Genomic DNA, 18,466 nt, shown 5'->3' on the forward strand with positions numbered 1-18,466 from the left:
GAGCTGCTGAGGGCAGTCGCCCAGAGGACAAACCCGGGGAGGGTAAAGGCAGGGCACGAACCACTTCTGCGGGAGCCCTTTGAGGGTTCACTGCACAGCCGCTACTTGAACTGCCCGAATTCACGGCAGGGCCTCGCTTCTGCTCAGAGGAAGCAGAAAGAGACTACGTTTTGTGTACGAAATGTACACAAAATGTATCGAGACGTTTCCTTGAAGAGACGGACAGCTGGGACTATCAGAGTTCCCGGTCTGGAGTCCGCTCTCATGAAGGCTGTGACAGCGACACAGACCTTCCCCAAACAGTGCTACAAATGCAGTGACGACCCTGCAGCCTCACTCGCTGCCGGGAGCTCAGGGCTCCCCGTGTTTCCAGCCTCAGCGGGGTCTCTCCCCGCACCCTTCACGGCGCTCGGCGCCTCAAAGCCATAGCCCGGGAAGAGCTACGTACCTGGAACCGCCGCCGTCCCCGCCTCGGGAACTGACGGGAGCAGCCTGCGACGCGCTCCGCCTCCTCCTCCCGCGGCGCGGCGGCGGCAGCGGGCGGTGGATGGGGCCGGTGGGGACGGCGGCCGTGCGGGACCCCGGCGGGGCCGCGCTGCCCCGCGGCTTCTGGGCGGCCGTGCGCGTGTGGCTGGAGAAGCCGCAGGTGGCCAACAGGCGGCTGTGCGGGGCCGCAGTGGAGGCGGAGGGGACGGTGGCGCTCGGGGAGGGCGGGGAGGCACCTCTATCCTTCGCCGCCGTGGGCGGTGGGCAGGAGGGGCGAGCGGGGGCCGCGGAGCTGGGCCGGCTGTGGAGGGAGGTGCGGGGCCAGCTGTGTCTGCCGCCGCCCCTCAGGCCCTGGGGCGGGCCGGGCGAGCTCCGAGCCCTGCTGAGGACGCTGCTGCCCCGGGGGCGCCCGCCCACCCCGCCGGCCCGGGAGCTGGTGGTCCAAGGTGAGCGGAGCCCGGCGCAGAGGGGGCGGGATGGTGGGTCGGGGGCTGCGGCTGCCGCAGACCTGTCCCGTCAGAGATTGTCTGGCAGATGGGATAAATACCACTTCCCCCCCCCCCCCCCCCCCTTATCTTCTATTTTTATCTTTTGTTGTTATGCTGGGAAGAGGCAGCAGTTTGAAACTCAAATTAACAGGGGTCGAACACCTGCAGGACTCTCGAGCTCCCGTCATGAGTAGGCTGCCCACACACAAACGCTGTTTGTAGTGCAAACCTAATTACAGGCTTGTAAGGACTGATGATAGTGTTGGAAAATGAATCATGGAATCATAGAATCAACTGGGTTGGAAAAGACCTCTGAGATCATCAAGTCCAACCCTTGATCCAACCCTGCCATGGTTACTAGACCAGGGCACTAAGTGCCACATCCAGTCTCATCTTGAAAACCTCCAGGGACAGTGAATCTACTACTTCCCTGGGCAGCCCATTCCAATGTCTGATTACTCTCTCCATAAAAAATTTCTTCCTAGTGTCCAACCTAAACTTCCCTCGGCACAGCTTAAGATCATGCCCTCTTGTCCTACTGCTGGTTGCCTGGGAGAAGAGACCGATGCCCACCTGGCTCCAGCCTCCTTTCAGGTAGTTGCAGAGAGTGATGAGGTCTCCCCTGAGCCTCCTCTTCTCCAGGCTAAACAACCCCAGCTCCCTCAGCCTCTCCCCATAGGACTTGTGCTTGAGTCGCTTCACTAGCCTTGTTACTGAATAGAAAAGGCAGCTGTGTCACCTGCCTGGCCAAGTTTAACTGTTTGTATCAACTTTCTTCTTGTTTAATGTTGCTTAAAAATGAAGCTGCACTTGTCTTATTTGTGTTTTTTTCCCTTTGTTTTGTTCTGACACTGTATGACCTTACTATGCTGCAGTAAATCCTACTAATGTAAACAAAGTTTTAAAGAATAGAGGTTGACATCTCCTTTAAGATAAATTTTGGAAAAACCTGTTGATGTGGATTAAATTCTAGTAGTAATGTTTTGAAAAGAATCAGAATTCCAGAAAAAATTAAATTTACTATCAGAAAGACCTATAGTCATATATGGGTGACAGCTGATTTTGGATGCTCTTGTGGCCTGTTTCTTGCTGCCTTAAAAAAATAGGGAAATTTTAAAAAAAGTCTATGTTGCAGTTTTAATTTTTCTTTTGATGTTAAAGGAAGGTGTTCCTGAGCTATGTCTAGAGAGCCTATCTGTAAGAATTTTTTTTTTAATTAATATGTTTAAAATGAAAAAATGTCAGGCATGGGATTGCTAAAGATAGGACAAGACAGCAAGACTTAATGTTTCCTCTATTGCTAATTATTCTTTCTTGTCGCACTCAGAAAACTTTGGAGCCCATTGAAAATTGGTTGTGTAGCCAATATAGCATTTGTAGTTGCCAGAATATTTGTTTTAATAGTAATTGAAAAACCATTTGCAAAGCTGAGAACTTAATAAGTTATTCAAAGGAAATCACCCTGCATAAACAATAGCTAAAAAGATTTTTGCAACTAGTTTATAAAGCAATAGTCCATACACACTGTAAGATATATGGAATATAATGAATGCTTTTAGATTCACTTTTTCAAAATCTCTATTGTTGGAAGTCCATCAGTAGTGTGGTTGCTGAACATCACTCGGTGTAGGAACATCATACATGCACCTTAACCTAAAAGCAGGTCTTCCCAGGCGGTCTTCCTTCAGAATTATGAGTTACTAATTTAGGGATGGATAATGTGTTTTTTCACAGTGCTTAGTCTAAGAACTCAAATTGGGAAAGCTGCATGATGCCAAAAGGGAAGCACAGCTATGCTTAATTATAATCATGCAATAGATCCCATGTTTGCACATGGCAAATTTGATAGATATTTTTAATATTATTGATTACTTTTTAATATTGCACCAATTGTTTATCTAATACTGAAGTGATATGTAAGTCTCTGTTTAATTGGAATTGCTTCCTGGGATTTTGGATTTACTGTGGGATATGGGAAAGCAGCAGTTTTGTGCTAGAAAAGTTTCATCGGCTAGCTTTTAATTTATTAAAATAGTTGGGTTAAAATAAAATGAATACTCTTGCTGGACAGCCTTAGGTATTTTGAAAATATCATGCAACAGAATGCTAAATTTTGAGAATTTGAACCATCCAGTTTTTGGATGTCAGGCACACTGAGAAACGGATTTATTCTTAGCATTGTGGTTTTTCCTGTGTTGTCCTACATCTCACTGGTTTGCATTTAACATAGTAAGGAGACAAAAGTTCATCTTGGTGTGAACCAGGATGGAATAATATACCACTGTTTGCATATCTTTTCAGATGTTTACAATGGAACTGTGACCTTTCTGCCTTTGGAGGAAAACAGTGAAGGAAAATGCCTGATTAAGAAGTGCAATATTTATCAAATTCAACTTAGACACATAAAAGATGAGGAATGGTAAGTGCTGGGACTGAGAGGGAAAGCAAACAGTGAGTTATTGCAAGAGTTACACAATGGCTTAGTATTGGTACATAGGCAATTTGGTTTATGTAATTTCCTGCTTGATTGGTAAATTACAGTAGTGTTGTGATCTGAGTGCATAGTGTTCTGTAAAAAGAAACATCTACAATACCCAAAGTATCACAAAGCTATTTCAGCTTTGAATATATACATTGACTGTAGCTGTGTGTGGTCTAGAAAAAAATATGCCTGTTCTGTTCATGAGGAATTAACTATGCCTGTGAAAAAAGTCAGGTTCTGGGGGTGTTAGTAGGGCTGAGGTCAAACTGGAGTTGCTGTGAACCCACTGAGCTTCAGTCACTGAAAGGTGACATTGCAGCTTGGTCCTGAGCATCTGAGGATGTAGCTCTAATGAAACCTGAATAAAGTTAGAGAAGATGAAATAATGGATTGTACCAATGGATGTATTTTTCTTCTAAATTTTCCTTTTCTTTTTCTCATGAATTTCATAAACTGACTTTTGCTACTTAGTGTTTGGCTATCTTGTTAAATCTGGTTGGTCATCATATGCGAGTCCTCGTTCATTGTGTTGAATGCAGCATTGACTCTCATATACAGTGTTTGAATTGACAGATAATGAGCTAACAAAATTCAAGGGAGACTGTTAACCCATTATTCAGTAACTTCATTGTTTTATTTTCCTTTTGGTTTTGTATATTATGTATTTCCTTATTCTCCTGTCTAATTTTATATCTCTGATTTGCCGATTTCTCCACTTAATCATTTTTTTTCTCCCTCTTTGAGGTAGCTGAAATAATGAAATATACTGTATTTATTAAAAATTGTTTATTTGTTTGTTTGAAGGTCTGTGTCTGTTGTAGCTCCATTTCCAGAGGATTGGTTTTCAGATGGAATTGCATACCCCAAACTAGCGTGGCTTGGAAATGAACTTTTGTCCAAACTGGCTAAATGGTCTGTGGAGCAAAAGCCCAGTGAGTTTAAAAGTACACTCTCACTCATTTCTGTAGCAAAGTACAGCAAAGTGTATCAAGACCTCAAAGAAAAATACAAAGAAATGGTGAAGGTAAATTTAGCAATATATACAGTAATAATATCTTTTCATAACTTTTTTCATTATTTGTGTAGTGAAGCTGCTTCTGTCACTAAATAAATTCAGTATTTGGAAGAACTTGAAAAGCAAGATTTAGAGACAAATTCACAACATATATTTGGAGGACTTAGACATTTTTCAGAATGTATCTCTTGTTTTAAAAAGTAAGCAGTGGGTCAGTGGAATAAATACTAAGTCACCCACATTAGAAGGCACAAATAAAGCACTTGCTTCTCCAAAGCCTGAAAGACTGTAAACAGCATTGGTTAGCAAGTAGGTTGTTTCCTATTCCTCTTCTGAAATTTGTATGATATCTTAGTGTGTGTTATATATGTGTTTGGTAAAACATACTGTGAAAATGTTGGAAGGTTTTGCTCTTGATATTTCTGTACTAACAGAGAGATATACCTGAGGCGAGAATTGGTTTTTTAGGTAAGTCAGTAGTTCAGGCTTTAGATCTACAGTAGAATTAGTGTAGAGTTGAGCATTTCAGTCTTTGTTTCAATTCCTTGTTTAGAAAATAATACTTGGGGATAATACTTGAGCTTTCTGACTTCCTGCTTCAGATTTTGATTCTTTGTGTTCTGTTCTCATAGGGTAATTCTATGTCTGTTACCTTGTGAAAAGAAATCTATAAACATTCATGTTAACAGTGTTGCACAGGAAAAATATAAGCATTTTTCTCCTGAGAGAGTTAAGCAGAACATACATGATCTATTACAGAACAGATGCAGCAGTTTACTCGTGACCTGCACATATGGAGCCATAATGTTCTTGCAGACTTTATTGTTTGGATGAGAACATTCTTTACACCATCATTCTTTCGCGTGACTCACAAAATCTTTATTTACATTCTTTGTGTATGTTTTTAATGAGGTTAAAATACAAAATTCGTGAGGTGCAGAAACCTATTGAAGTGGATGAGTGCATGAGTATCCAGATTGCTGTAACATTTTTTAGTTATTTTGGGTGATGAAGAAAATAAATTTTCTCCATTTTTTTCTCTGTTTTTTTTTCCCTGAAGGTGTGGCCTGAAGTGACAGATCCTGAGAAATTTGTTTATGAAGATGTTGCCATTGCTACTTACTTGCTGGTATGGAATCGCTTTGCCTAATAATGTTCTATAAGGTTCTATTTCCTAATAATAGAACCTCTCTAAAGAAAATCAGTTTAGAAGGAAACAAGAACTTCTTTATAAAGATATGGTAAAGATTTGCAGTCTTCTGTCGCAGAAAATTGATGATCTGCACAGACAAGATGTGTTTATTTCTAAGTGATAAAGCGAAAAGCACTGATGTAGAAGTGGTTGGTTGGACCAACTGGAGATCAGGAGTGATTGTTTCATATGTTTTTCTATCACTTGTTAGTTTTATGTTAAAGGTTTTTCACTGCTATGCCTTTCCCTGATAAAATTTCAGCTCAAATCCCATCTTCAAATGTAATAAGGCCAACTGTAGATGCTGGGAATGCTTGGTACAGTTTTCTAAGACACCTGCATACTTAGATTATGTGAAAATTCTGCTACCTGCAGTCACTAGAAATTTCAGTTTTATAAAAAGCATCAAAATGGGTCGCTGTATAGGCACATAAATATTTTTTACTGCCATCCAGAGTGTGGTAAGAGCATGTCTGCCTTGAACTCTACCTCTGGAGTCTATTTAAATCAGTATTTGTAAGTTAGATCATTTACAGAACTTCCTAAAGGCTAATTAATTTTGATAATTGACTGTTTAACCCCTTAGAGCCTTAGACACTGGGTTGTGGAAAGAGCTGTGTAATAGACTCATCTTTACCATTTTTACCACTGTGTTAATATTAGATGTTGTAAATTAGGAATTTAATGGTAGCCACAAGAAATTTCTGTAGTGATAGCATTTTTATGCACATGAATGTTGGTTTACAGTGATAACGTATGTTAGCTGATGTAGCAGTGGTTTTTAAAAAGTTATTAAGTTCATCCAACATACAGTTTATATAAATGAAAACTTAAACTATGATATTAATAACCTAACCTCCTTATTAAATGTTCAGGTATCTATATGATGTTATAGAATAACTCATTATTTAGAAGTACATTAAACAAGTGGTTGAGAGTAGTTGGTTGAAAGTAGGTCCAGTGTCAAGTTGTTATGGATTTATGGTGTCTACATGTGACCTCATTTTACTCTGCAATCACCTGTGTCTAGGGGCATGACCAAAGCAGTGGCTGTTCAGTTTGTACTGGGAAAAACTCTGGAGGAGTTGGAGGATAGGTATTATCTACATAGGAGATGATTAGTGGTTTCTGGGATACTGCCTAAAGTGCCAAAGTGCAATGATTGGTAAATTTAAAAACATAAACATAGCCTGATAATCTCATGGATTATCTTCATCTTCTTTCCCTGTAGCAAAACTGATATATTCACAAGAGACAATGTTACAAATATTAATTTTCATAGTTAAATATTCTTGAAGATTTTTGTTAATCATAGTGAATAATGAGAGAGCAGAGTTGGTGAACGTGTGCTCTGTAACTTCTCATTGAAGGAAAAAGTTTGACAGTGATAGAGATTAATCCGTGTTCTGCAGAGAAATATCCAGTTGTTAATTACGAATTACATACCTATGTAAAAGTAACTACTAATGTATGGAGCAGGGACTAGAATTTTGGGGTCCCTTTAGCTGATGCAGAATTTGGGGCAGCTGACTCGCTCGGTAACACTGTTGCTTTGTTCAGTAGAAAAGGAGGTTACATTTGCTGATATATCACCAACTGATTACAAAGAACATTTTAGTTATTTTCAGCTCTGCCACCACAAATACAGTGGATATAAATGCCTCTGGGGTGTTAATTGCAGAGGCATTGTTGAAGTTTACTTGATCCGTCCCTTGCTTCCCACTGTTCTTCTCTTGCACCCATTGTTTCAGCAACTTTACATTTATGCTCATTCTAGCCTAGAGTTGTATAGCCCTGATTAATTTCAACTTCTAGTGACTCAGGAGGGAGTGGAGGATGTGCTTATGTGCTTAGCACTTAGAAACTGATATTTTGCAACATAATTCTTGCCCCTCTCCATAAACGGTTTCAATGTTTTTCTGTTTTTGTTTTTTTTTTTTTTTTCTCTCTCTAAAGTTATTTTATCTGTGAGTACAGGGAATATTTTCGGTCACATCTGCATTCCCAGCTTTCTCCTTTAATTTCCAATAAACTTTTGCTTCTTTTTTCAGGGAAACTTGGGAGCAGAAATCTAAAATATTTTGTTTTCTTGCCTTAGATTCTTTGGGAAGAAGAGAGAAAGGAAAAAGGGTTGACTAAGAAACAGTCATTTGTAGATCTTGGATGTGGAAATGGTCTACTGGTTCACATTCTAAACAATGAAGGGGTAAATAGAATGCTTTTTAAAATAATGATTAAAAACTAGAGATAGTCAATATTCTTATTATGCTTTCCTTTTATCTGGCATGCAAATAGCCAAAATACAGTCAACTTATCTCACTAAAATAGGATTTTGTCATTCTCACCAAGAGAAAATCCTAGCAGAGCTTTAGAAACCTTTCGTTTATTATCTGTTTTTATTAGTACATTTTTTGTCAGTTCAAGGCTGTTTTTTCTGAGGTAAGAAATTAAGGGGGGGAAATTAAAAATAATGGTATAATTTAGTTTTGCTGTAGAAAAAAGCAAAGAGTAATGTGGAATCTTGACATGGAGATTCTCTCTCACAACATGGTGTTCATGAACTTATTTTTGAATTGAATTCTACTTGCAGTGTCCTGAAGATGTTTTTCTATATCTTTAAAAACAATCCTGACATCTGTTAATTTAAAATGCCTAACAACATGCTGTGCTTTTGGGAATGAAAATGTGGCAATTCCATAGTTTCTTGATGCGTAGTTTCTGACACAACAACAAAAATAGGTCAGTGAGACTAAACAAAACCGAGGGAAGTTGGGTCTGTCTGTTTCAGAGAATTGCATTTTCCACTTTGTAAAGGAAATTAATATCTCCTATTAGATCAATAAATTTCATTGGCGGTAAAAATTGGCCCAAGTTCTCCTAACACAAGCTTTCTATTCTTGTGTGGCCAGAAAAATTGTGTCTATTGCAAGGTGCTATTTTCCCTGTAGATGTTTCTTTTCATTCATCATTAGTTCATCACTGCTGGAGTGCTGACAGACATTAAGTGTCAAAAAAGTAATGTATGAGAGTTTTATGAGACTTTTTTAGTAATCGATTTTGGTTAGTTCTGCACAAGGTTCTTGAAGTTCAAATACTTACACATTCTTCATTTCTTGCTTTAGTTTCCAGTCTGTTTCCTCTTCTCTTCAATTCACACAGGAAAAAATGTGTTTGGACTTTGATAGTTGAAAGGTGGTTCTCCACTAAGGACTGCTTAGAGTAGCACTCTTCCCTGAGCCCTGGGGGAGCTACAGTAGTACTCACCTTATAAAAGGTTTAGATATTTTAAAAACAAACAAAAAATGATACCTCTGCTTCTACATTTGTAGAGATCCAGATTTTCAAGAGCAGTCTCAGTAGGTGTCCTCTGATAAAATTTTTAATCAGATATATTCTTAAGGTTTCCAAGTAATTCCCTTTATATTTTGAAGGGAAAGAAGGGATTAAAAGTATTCAGCTTCTGCCTGAAATGACGAAGTGGTGTTTCATTATGTGTCTTAAATTTTATCATGAATGAAATAATCACTGTTAATATTACATTTAGTGAGCTTGCTTGACAATTTCTGCTAAAAGTTGTACTTGAAATGACACTTTTTGTTGTTCAAATATTTCAGCATTCAGGTAGAGGAATTGATGTGAGGAGAAGAAAAATATGGGACATGTATGGACCAGAAACTCATTTAGAGGTATTATGCAAATGTATGTCAGTCTTACTGTTTTGTAAATTTATTCTTTTGTTCATTGCTTCAGGTTGTATTGATGCAAATGTAATGAAGCATATTGGGTTACAGGCAGCTGTCTAAAGTGACCCAATGGTTTGGTATGATGCCATCCATATACAGAGGGGCTGTGAAGTAAGTTGTAAAGGGAATTATGAGAGCAATATGGTGTTGTACCCTTGCATATTTGCAACTTGTTTATTTTCAGCTGGGAAGACTAACATGATTTCTTACTGCATGTACAGACATGCACACTATGAAACAAGCTTTGATTTTACTGGCAGATCAATATTAAGCAGCTTTATTTGCACCACTGTAGCTCATAAAAGATAATAATATTGAAAATTTTGAGTGTCTTTTTCTTGAAAGTGCACCTTCCAGTGCTATGTGCTGTTTTGGTGACAAAATTGTTGCCGAACCTCAAAGGAGCCAATATAAATGCCTTCAAAAATGAACAGGAAAATGAGTCTGAAAGAGGGATTATATTTCAAGTTCCATATTAGCATTTTTATGAGAACAGGAACAATTTGAGCACAGGAACATTCACTTTGACTCCAGGCGTTCTTGTTAAAGTGTGGTGCCAATGAACAGTTTCCCTTTGGAGGTGAGGTGTTCCTGATTTTTTTGTTCTCTAGACTCTAAAATTTCTCACTGTGTTCTCTCAGAAATTGTCAGCTTGCAGTACAGTAAAATAATTCCCCACCTGCAGTTATTCTCTAATAGTTTTGTTTAAAGTTAAATTTGATATAACTTTGGATGCTAAAAACTTACACTAAATCAACAAAAGAGCAGCAGTTTACACAGATGGGAGGTGAAGCTTTTGCAGTGCACAATGTTGTGTTGCCCTCTCTTTGCCACCCCACCATTTTGGGTACAGATTGCCAAAACTACCATGTTCTTTTGCTGCAGTCTGCAAACAGATCTTACTGAAATGCCTCAAGAAACAATCCAAAACATCAAGCTGTGGAGCTCCTTCGTACCTGTTATACCGCATTAAGTCACATCTGGCAATGCCAAACAGCGTCTTCTCTTTTCCTGTGTGTTACATGTTCCTTTTCTTGCCCAGACAGAAACAAAGAAACTGTAAAAATATAAAAAAATATGCATATGAGGAAAGTGCAGGTTTATGCTGGAAGGAGTTATACAATGAGCAGAAAGGGTTAAATGATTTTGCAAGACTCCTGTAGCCGTAGGAGTCACAGAAGGAGAAAGCACCTGCTCACAGCCGGTTGTTACCTTGAAGCGTATTTTGTTTTGATCTTTACTTAAAGCATGAGTTGCAGGATGGATATTGCCATCTGTGACATTTAGTAGAGAACTAGCAATATAAAGGAGTGTAACAGGTGTCACTCTGTATTGCCAAAGTGCTGTCAGATAGGGTGAATACAAATTTGATTATGGGTGACTGTCAAAATGTGGAGTATGGCACTGATAATTCATGCTGTGCCTAAATTGAGTGATCAAAACTGAAATGTAAAGTATGAGTAATTTGTTCAATCAACTTTAAGAAAACACTTACCCAAGACTTGGTTTAACATCTAGTAACCTGCCAGAGAGAAATTTGTTACATTCATTATCTAGAAATGTATATACATAACTAAAAATGATCAGAGATGTAGTTTTTAAAGTGAACAATAATCACCATATTGATCCTTAAGGAGGAATTGAAATGTAACCAGAGATAGCCTGACATTTCTGAAATTCCTTAATAGGATGTTTGGGTTTGTTTTTTGTTTGGTTTTGTTTTTAAAATTCCTATGCAGGTACTACTTTAAATATACATGTGAATTTTAAGCTTGTAAAACATATATTTTCTATATAAAAAAAGAGTATAAGCATAATTTTCAGAACTTTTCCTGAAGGTCTGTGGAAATTCAAATCTAAAACTTGTTTCAAATCTGCCCAATAATTAAGATTCATACATGTTTTCAGGAAAGAGTGTGTACTTCCATGGTATTAATAACTTTAAGTACTTTCTTTGCCAAAGTTAGTTTATGGTGAGAAAACATGTTTGTGAGGCACAAACATTAAAGGCACTCTAGAACTTTTGAAATTTAACCTGTATAAAGAATTCATCCTGTTTGTTTTATTTTGAGGGGTTTGTTTGTTTGTTATTGTTTGTGGGCTTTTTGTTTTTTGTTTGGGTTTTGTTTAAGAATGTCAGGATAGGATATTCTTGAGTTTATTCTGTGGGTCAGTATTGTGGCAGGAAGACTTCTTTGCTGTTGTCTTCTCAATTCATATATATTGAATTTCCATTAGGCAAAATACTATTCCAAAGGTCACCAAAGAAGCATTCTTTTTGTAACTTATTGTTTCCTAATTTTGCTCCTGTTTAACATGTATCGTAAGGTGATCTTGACACAACTTGGAAGGGAGTGGAATGGCAACACGGACAAGAGGAGAAAGTGTTAGGCTGGATTAGGTTTATTATATGTGAAAGCATGTGAAGGGTGTTGTTTTGTATGTTAGGATTTGATTTGGGAAGCATCTGTGAAAGAGAAGATAACAGTGCAGCTGTGTTCTGATTAATTGCTGTGTGAGTCCTAGGGACTGTAAAACATAGCAAATTAAGTGACTTCCTGAAAAATTGAGTCCAAACATACATGTAACAGAAGGCAATTGGCGAGAAATTGTAATCCAGCGTATGATATTTGTTTACAGATATTTAGGGTGCCACATATCTTAATCATAGTTGTTATTCCACTCCTTTTCTGACCAATGTTTTGTGGGTATTTGTTGCTAAATTACTTCTGTGTAGCTATAAAAAATTACTACCTAGCAAAAATTCATATTGAGGAAAACGTTGGTGTCTGTGATTCTCATTCACCTTGTATTTGTCAGCTAATATTTTATATTGTTTGCGTAATGCTTTACTAACAAATAAAATACCTTAAAGAAACCTGTAATAGAATTCATTTAACATGCTGATTTGTGTTTTAGGAATCTACAATCATGCCAGGTGACAGTCATCTCTTTCCAGACACTGACTGGCTCATAGGAAACCATTCAGATGAATTAACACCATGGATACCCGTAATTGCAGCTAGGTATTTGTGGAGGAAGGGGAGTGAGAGGGAAGGAATTTAAAAAACCCAAACAAGCAAAAGGAAACAAACAACTCCCTCATAATTACCTATGTGGGCTTGGTAAAAACTGTCACTTTTGCTGCCACACCTTGCAAGACTCACTTCTTTTGATGACAGTTTATTATTTTTACAAAGTGATTCTCTTCCTATGGAGAAGCAATAGAATTCAGTGCAGCATTTTCTTTTTGAAGTTCAAAAACTTCATATATGTGAATCTCTTGTTGGTTTTTGTTGGTTTTGTGGGTTTTTTTCTGTAAATAAGAGCTTATGGTTCTACCTTCTCTTGAACTGTTCCTCTCTTTACAACCAGCAGCAGTAGTTTACTGTCTAGAAATTTAGTTCTGCAAACCAGGTTGGCACAGTAATTTGCTACAGCAAATACATTATGAAATAGTATTTTTGATTAAACTAATAGATCTACTGAAAGAGGAAGTTATAAGTATTGTTGCATGAAGCTCTATCACTTAATAAAAATTTTCATTACTGCTTTTATCTGATAGTTTATTTGTTAAATTTTTGTGTTTTCTGAAATAACATCAGCAGTTTTTTGTCCTCCTTGTAGGTCTTCCTATTCATGTTGCTACTTTGTGCTGCCGTGTTGTTTCTTTGATTTCCATGGAAAATACAGCCGAAGACAAAGCCAGAAAACTCAGTACAGAGAATATCTAGATTTTATTGCCCAAGTGGGATTTGTATGCGGCTTTCATGTAGAAGAAGATTGCCTTAGAATTCCATCAACAAAAAGGGTAATTTTGGACTCTGTAGAGCTTTGCCTTTTTTTTTCTTTTTTTTTTTTTTTAAATCTGCTGGCTGTTTGAAGCATGTGGATGTTTGTTCATTGTTATTGTATGATCAGACCATAGTCAGCTGCATTACTTGATACAATATGCTCTGAAGAGAGACTGAAAATGCTCCCTGTTTTCTTGGGTATTCTGCTCTTAATGTCAGAGGTACAAACCTAAAAACAGGAAGGAATGGAAGGTTTCATGATTTTTTCTTATGCCACTATGTGGATGGAAAACTTAAAAAACCTGCCTGTCTTGTTTATTTGTACTTAATTTTGCAGTTTTTCAAATCCGGTGAAATTCAAAGTGAAATGTTCTCAGATAGGTAGAGGTGTCCAGCTTTAACTTTGTAAATAATCTGAGGGTCAGGAAAATTACTTTTGCTCTGTGATTGTATAGCAGGATTGATTTTGATTTGTTTACTGTATTTTTTTCTGTGGCACCAGTATTCAAAAACTAGAATTAAAAGTGCCTCAGATGTTAATGAGCATTGTGTTTGCATTGGTATCTCCTGTAGGCAGTGAGAAACCTGCAGAAACATGAAAAGATTGGGGGACTGTGTAAGTTTGAGACTCTGTGTAGTGATTTACCTTTTTCTACTAAAATAGGTAAGCCTGATTGGAAAAAATAGGATCTATCCACCTACAGAATCCACTCTGATTGACAAGCAGATAACACAGTTTATTAACAATCGTCGGACCTGTACTGGCATCACGTGTGACAGAAGAGTTGGAGTTAATCATAAGGACCACTGTGATAGTGTGTGTGAAGAAGCAGGCTCAGAACTTCCTGCAGATGAGACTGAGACAGCTGGTACCACTTGGATGCCTGGATTTCAACCCAGAGAAAAAGTGGAACAAATCAGAAACTGTGCTTCCCTCCCTCGGGAGTTTGTAGATGAAGTGGTTCTCAATGTGGCAAACTTGCTGTTAAATGCAACCCCCCAAAAATCATGTTCAAATATGCAGGGTGGAAATATGAATTCTTGGAATCAAGGAGGTGAGGTTGTCTTTCCTTAACACTATCTTTTGCTGATGGAACATGTCTTTTCCAATGAATTCATATGTTTATAAATTCAGTAAGTGAAATAGATTTTTAGGAAATACCAAAACAGGTACAGTAGCAATCAAAGGTGCTTTTTTCTGCTGTGTTTTATTGCACATAGAAGAATATTTGGAAATTGGTGTGAGGCTTTTATTCTGATTTACACTTAAATAGTATTAGAGAATCCATTTTTATTGAAACACACCAAAGTAAACCCCAGAACTCTTCCCCATTTTCCAAAAGAAAACACTGCATCTGTCTGCGGAGAATATTAAGTTCTTGAATATTCACATGATAATTAGCTGTAATTCTGTAAGAATTATGTAAGAAGTGCTTTGAAATGCCATTTGGTTACAATGATTAGGAATTCTTAGTTTAGTCTTACAAACAAAAAGAATAGAAGTTGCTGTTAATTTTATGACCAGTCAGTTAGTTCATACTATTATCATCTTCCATTTTCCTGTTTATATTATTTCCTTTCTGTAGTTTATCATGTTAAGGTTGCAGAAGATCCTTTGAGTTATTCTCTCTTCTAACTACATGCCTATAAACAGTGCTTACTGCGATGAGGGCTACATGCTACTGTAAAAAAAGCAGGGAAAATTAAAAGTGTCTATTACTGTGGAAATTCTGTCTTGAGTTCTATAGAATGAAAGCTGCTATTTTACAGACAGTGTACATGTAAAATATATATCATACCCAATATCACTAGAACAAAGTTGCTGCAGTACCGGTAGATAATTCTTACATTCTGCTCATAATCATTACCCAATATATAAGTTAAATTTTCTTAAGGTTTTATATATGTAAATTTTTTATGTTTACATTACATTTTTATTGCAGAAAGCCTTTCTTTGAAAGAAGTGGCAGAACACTTAAATAAAGAGACATTAAAAAGGCTAAAGAGTGAATATGGGGGCCTGCAGACACTACTGAAGAACAATCATCAAGTATTTGAAGGTAAAGAAGTTTTGGGTTTTGTTTTTCTGTAATCATTTATTTTATCTCCTCTTTATGCAACTAAACTTAACTGAAAAATTACTATGGTGGTGGCTTTTTAACTGCTTTTTGTACCTCTGTGGAAAACCGAATATTCTTTATGTGCCCATCTATCAACAAAATCTTCTAGACCGACTGTATCTGAAAAAACAACCCTTTTGTTAAAGTGGCTAATTTGATGCTATTCTTTGACTTGGAGCATTTTTATTTTTCCTATGAAATACTGATGATTTTGGGGCTGTCAAATACACAGCATGTTCACTGAAGCATTTAACTGAGACAGACTGGCCTTACTAAGCCCCACAGTGTAAATGGTGACAAGAAATAAAACTAGCCTCCATGAGAACCTGTAACTGTGAGCTTAATGTGTTCGGGTAGCCTATGGTAGCATGGCAGAAAGAACTCAGTAACAAGTCTCTGGTTGGCTGGGTTTGCTCCTAGCAGGTTTTTTTTGTTTTTTGGTTTTTTTTCCCCCCTGCTGTAATATGATGGTGGTGTGTTTTGTGCGGTTGTTTTGTTGTTTGGGTTTTTTTGTCAGTGTGAAGTTTTGCAGGTGTAGCTTTGCTTTCAAGGTTTTTGTCAGTATTAAAGCTGCTTCAAATTTCAAAATGCATTAAGTCCCAACAGTTCTAGCTCAGCTGTAAAATATTGATCAACTAATCTGTGGCAAGTAATCTTGAGTATGCAATCTAGTTGCTGCCACTGGCTAACTTTGCTAAGTTTTGTGTCCACTAAGGAGTTCTGTACACTTGGCAATTATAAAACTTGAATCCATACTGAAATACTTTTGAATTACCATCTGTTAAAAAGAGATGATCACACTGTGTTCATTATGTGTTTGAATTTGATTCCTATCATTAGGAATGGGTGAAATAGATTTACAACCTGTTACATGGAATAAGCATTTAAATTTGCATGGATGCTTTTTGCACATTGTCTCTGAAGAGAGACTAGGATTAAGGCCAGATCTTTCTCAGTAATTTACATCACATGGATACTCCCCATGGCTTCAGTAGAGACCATTTGATTCTTTCCCTCAGGTGCATGTCACCATAGCAAGAAGCTTTTATCAGCAGGTGGTCTGGAAGGATATTGCTCATGCCCAAGAGGACAAAGAAGAACATGGCTACAGCTCTTTTGTCATCTTTACTGAATTGTTTTTCTTTTAAAACATGAAAGACAGATGCACACACACGCACATGCACAGACACGCAAAAAAGGGACTTATGAGTAATTGATCTGTGATGGTTTTGTTTTGATCAGGCATCTTGTCCAATACAGGATTGATTTTCTAGGGAAAAATTATGCTTGATCATATATAGCTCTATATCTGCTCATTTTTCTTCTTTCGTTCAGAGAGGTTTTAAAGCTTGTCTGCTTCTCGATTGGCTTTGTGTGAGTTCACATCTCTCTGTGTATCACAGGGAAACCTGGAGGGATGAATTCGTCCAGGCCTGAATGTGTGATACTCAGCTTTCACTGACTGGACTTGTTACCTTTTGAATAGCAATTATCAGGCTGCAGAATGACATTGATTAACTGTTCCAAGCTACAAGGGTTGATACATAAGGTGTGATTGAAGCAGAATATGAAAATAGAGCATGGCAACTTACAAGTGGCAGATTCTCCCCTCCTCATTTTTGCTGTTGTTTTTCATCCTTTTCCTGTTGTTACTTCCTCCTTTCATCTGTTTGTTGTTCCTGCCTTCCTAACTCACTTTTATTCCCTTTTCTTTACGCATTTAAGGACTTGACAGAGGTTCCAAAGTGTGTGTGTGTGTGTGTGTGTGTGTGTATGTGTGTACAGTTTATGGTCCTAACAGCAAATGATTTTTAAAAAAACCCTGAAATGCTGAATCTTTATTAACAAATGATAATGTGCTATTGATTCCTTTGAAGGATTAGACTTGTCTTCTCTTTGGTGCAGTGTGGTTTTGGGTCAATGAACTGTGTAGTGAAATTAGTAGAAGACTCTTGCTGGTAGTCACATTTTTAATGTAGAGTCGGAAAGTTCTGAGCACCAGAAGAATTACAGTTCTTGAAGTTGAAACTTCATCAGGGCTTGTGATCTGAATTCAGAGGGTTTTAGTCTAAATGATTCTGCTATATTTAAAATGAACAAACAAACTTTTACAAAGACAATACAAAGGTGCCTCAAACTATTCAGCATCATAGTAAAACATCTCTCAGGTAAAACCATCAGTTGTTCCTTATACTGTGTCTATATTGTCTTGGTTTGTTGTGCACTTCTTTCTGTTTCTGTACAAATGGCTCATTTGGTTTTGCCTACCTATAGGCAAATGCTTAGAATACGTGTGTATTTTATTCACAGAATGTCACTGCAGTATTTTCCAGTTTAACTCCCATGGCTGTCTATTAACAGCTGCATTTTTGTTTGTTTTTAAATCTTAGTTCTGAATGGGAGAGTTCACATTCGTGACTGGAGAAAAGAGAAACCATCAAGTAAAACTAAACCTGAAGCGAAGCGTCGCCTTTCAGCTGAAACATTTAAAACACGTCTCTGTTGGTTTTTCATTCATCATCCTGATGGTTGTTCTTTGCCTTCTGAATCTTGCCCATATGCTCATGGAACTGAGGAGCTAAGGCAGTCTCAGATAATTAAAAAGAAAAAACATATACAGTAATAAAATGTTGCCACTTACGTTCAAGCTTGTGTACACAACTGAACCTAGGATTGACTTTGGGACTGCGTAGTGCATGAAGATCTGTACAATATGAAGGGGTTTTCCACATGCCTATGCATCTTATTTAGCAGTTGGTTTACAAATTCTCCCATATTTCTAAATCTTTATTTTTTTATGGAAAAGGTATAGTAAAGAATGTCTCTACGTTTGGATTTGTCATGGCTTGTCTAGCACATGCTTGTATAAGGATAAAATTTAAAAGCTTAATTTCCTAGGAAACTCTTTGTGATCCTCAGTCAGATCAAAAGCACATGATGCAGCATTTTCAAACCCTGAAAATTAGCTAGTTTGTTCCATGTTTTTAAGGAGCGTTAAGGAAACTTTTCTCTCTGACTGTCCAGGAGCCACTCTGGCAGTCACACCCACATCACCTGAGCTGGAACCAAAGCCACCTTACCTCTCTACAGACCAGGTTTCCTCACTGGCTCTACCTCAGGTTTCCCAGAGCAGAGTCTCAGACCTT

The 18,466-nt window shown here is 37.8% G+C and overlaps 2 protein-coding genes across 2 annotated transcripts in view; one reads left to right on the forward strand and one right to left on the reverse strand.

The window, feature by feature from the left end:
• Positions 1–586, reverse strand: part of ACOX3 (acyl-CoA oxidase 3, pristanoyl) — a 34,393-nt gene extending 33,807 nt beyond the window's left edge. The window contains exon 1 of the mRNA XM_064653337.1: positions 449–586. The gene's annotated coding sequence lies outside the window, so the exon portion shown is untranslated. The remainder of the gene's footprint in view (positions 1–448) is intronic.
• Positions 548–18,155, forward strand: TRMT44 (tRNA methyltransferase 44 homolog). Its single transcript, XM_064653339.1, has 11 exons — positions 548–932; positions 3,276–3,393; positions 4,261–4,480; positions 5,532–5,600; positions 7,762–7,869; positions 9,278–9,349; positions 12,326–12,432; positions 13,034–13,217; positions 13,865–14,255; positions 15,144–15,260; positions 17,711–18,155. The coding sequence occupies exons 1-11, from the start codon at positions 548–550 to the stop codon at positions 17,941–17,943; spliced, it is 2,004 nt and encodes a 667-aa protein (XP_064509409.1). The 3' UTR covers positions 17,944–18,155.
• The last annotated feature ends 311 nt before the right edge of the window (positions 18,156–18,466 follow it).

This window comes from Pseudopipra pipra, chromosome 4 (genome assembly GCF_036250125.1).
Source record: "Pseudopipra pipra isolate bDixPip1 chromosome 4, bDixPip1.hap1, whole genome shotgun sequence".
NCBI lineage: Eukaryota > Metazoa > Chordata > Aves > Passeriformes > Pipridae > Pseudopipra > Pseudopipra pipra.

Bases quoted from the DNA above. Each gene is read 5' to 3' on its own strand.
- TRMT44 (XM_064653339.1), top strand. From the start codon at position 548: ATGGGGCCGGTGGGGACGGCGGCCGTGCGGGACCCCGGCGGGGCCGCG. The intron at 5,601-7,761 runs GTATGGAATCGC...TTCTTGCCTTAG, and splicing joins CCATTGCTACTTACTTGCTG to ATTCTTTGGGAAGAAGAGAG. The intron at 13,218-13,864 runs GTAATTTTGGAC...CTACTAAAATAG, and splicing joins GAATTCCATCAACAAAAAGG to GTAAGCCTGATTGGAAAAAA.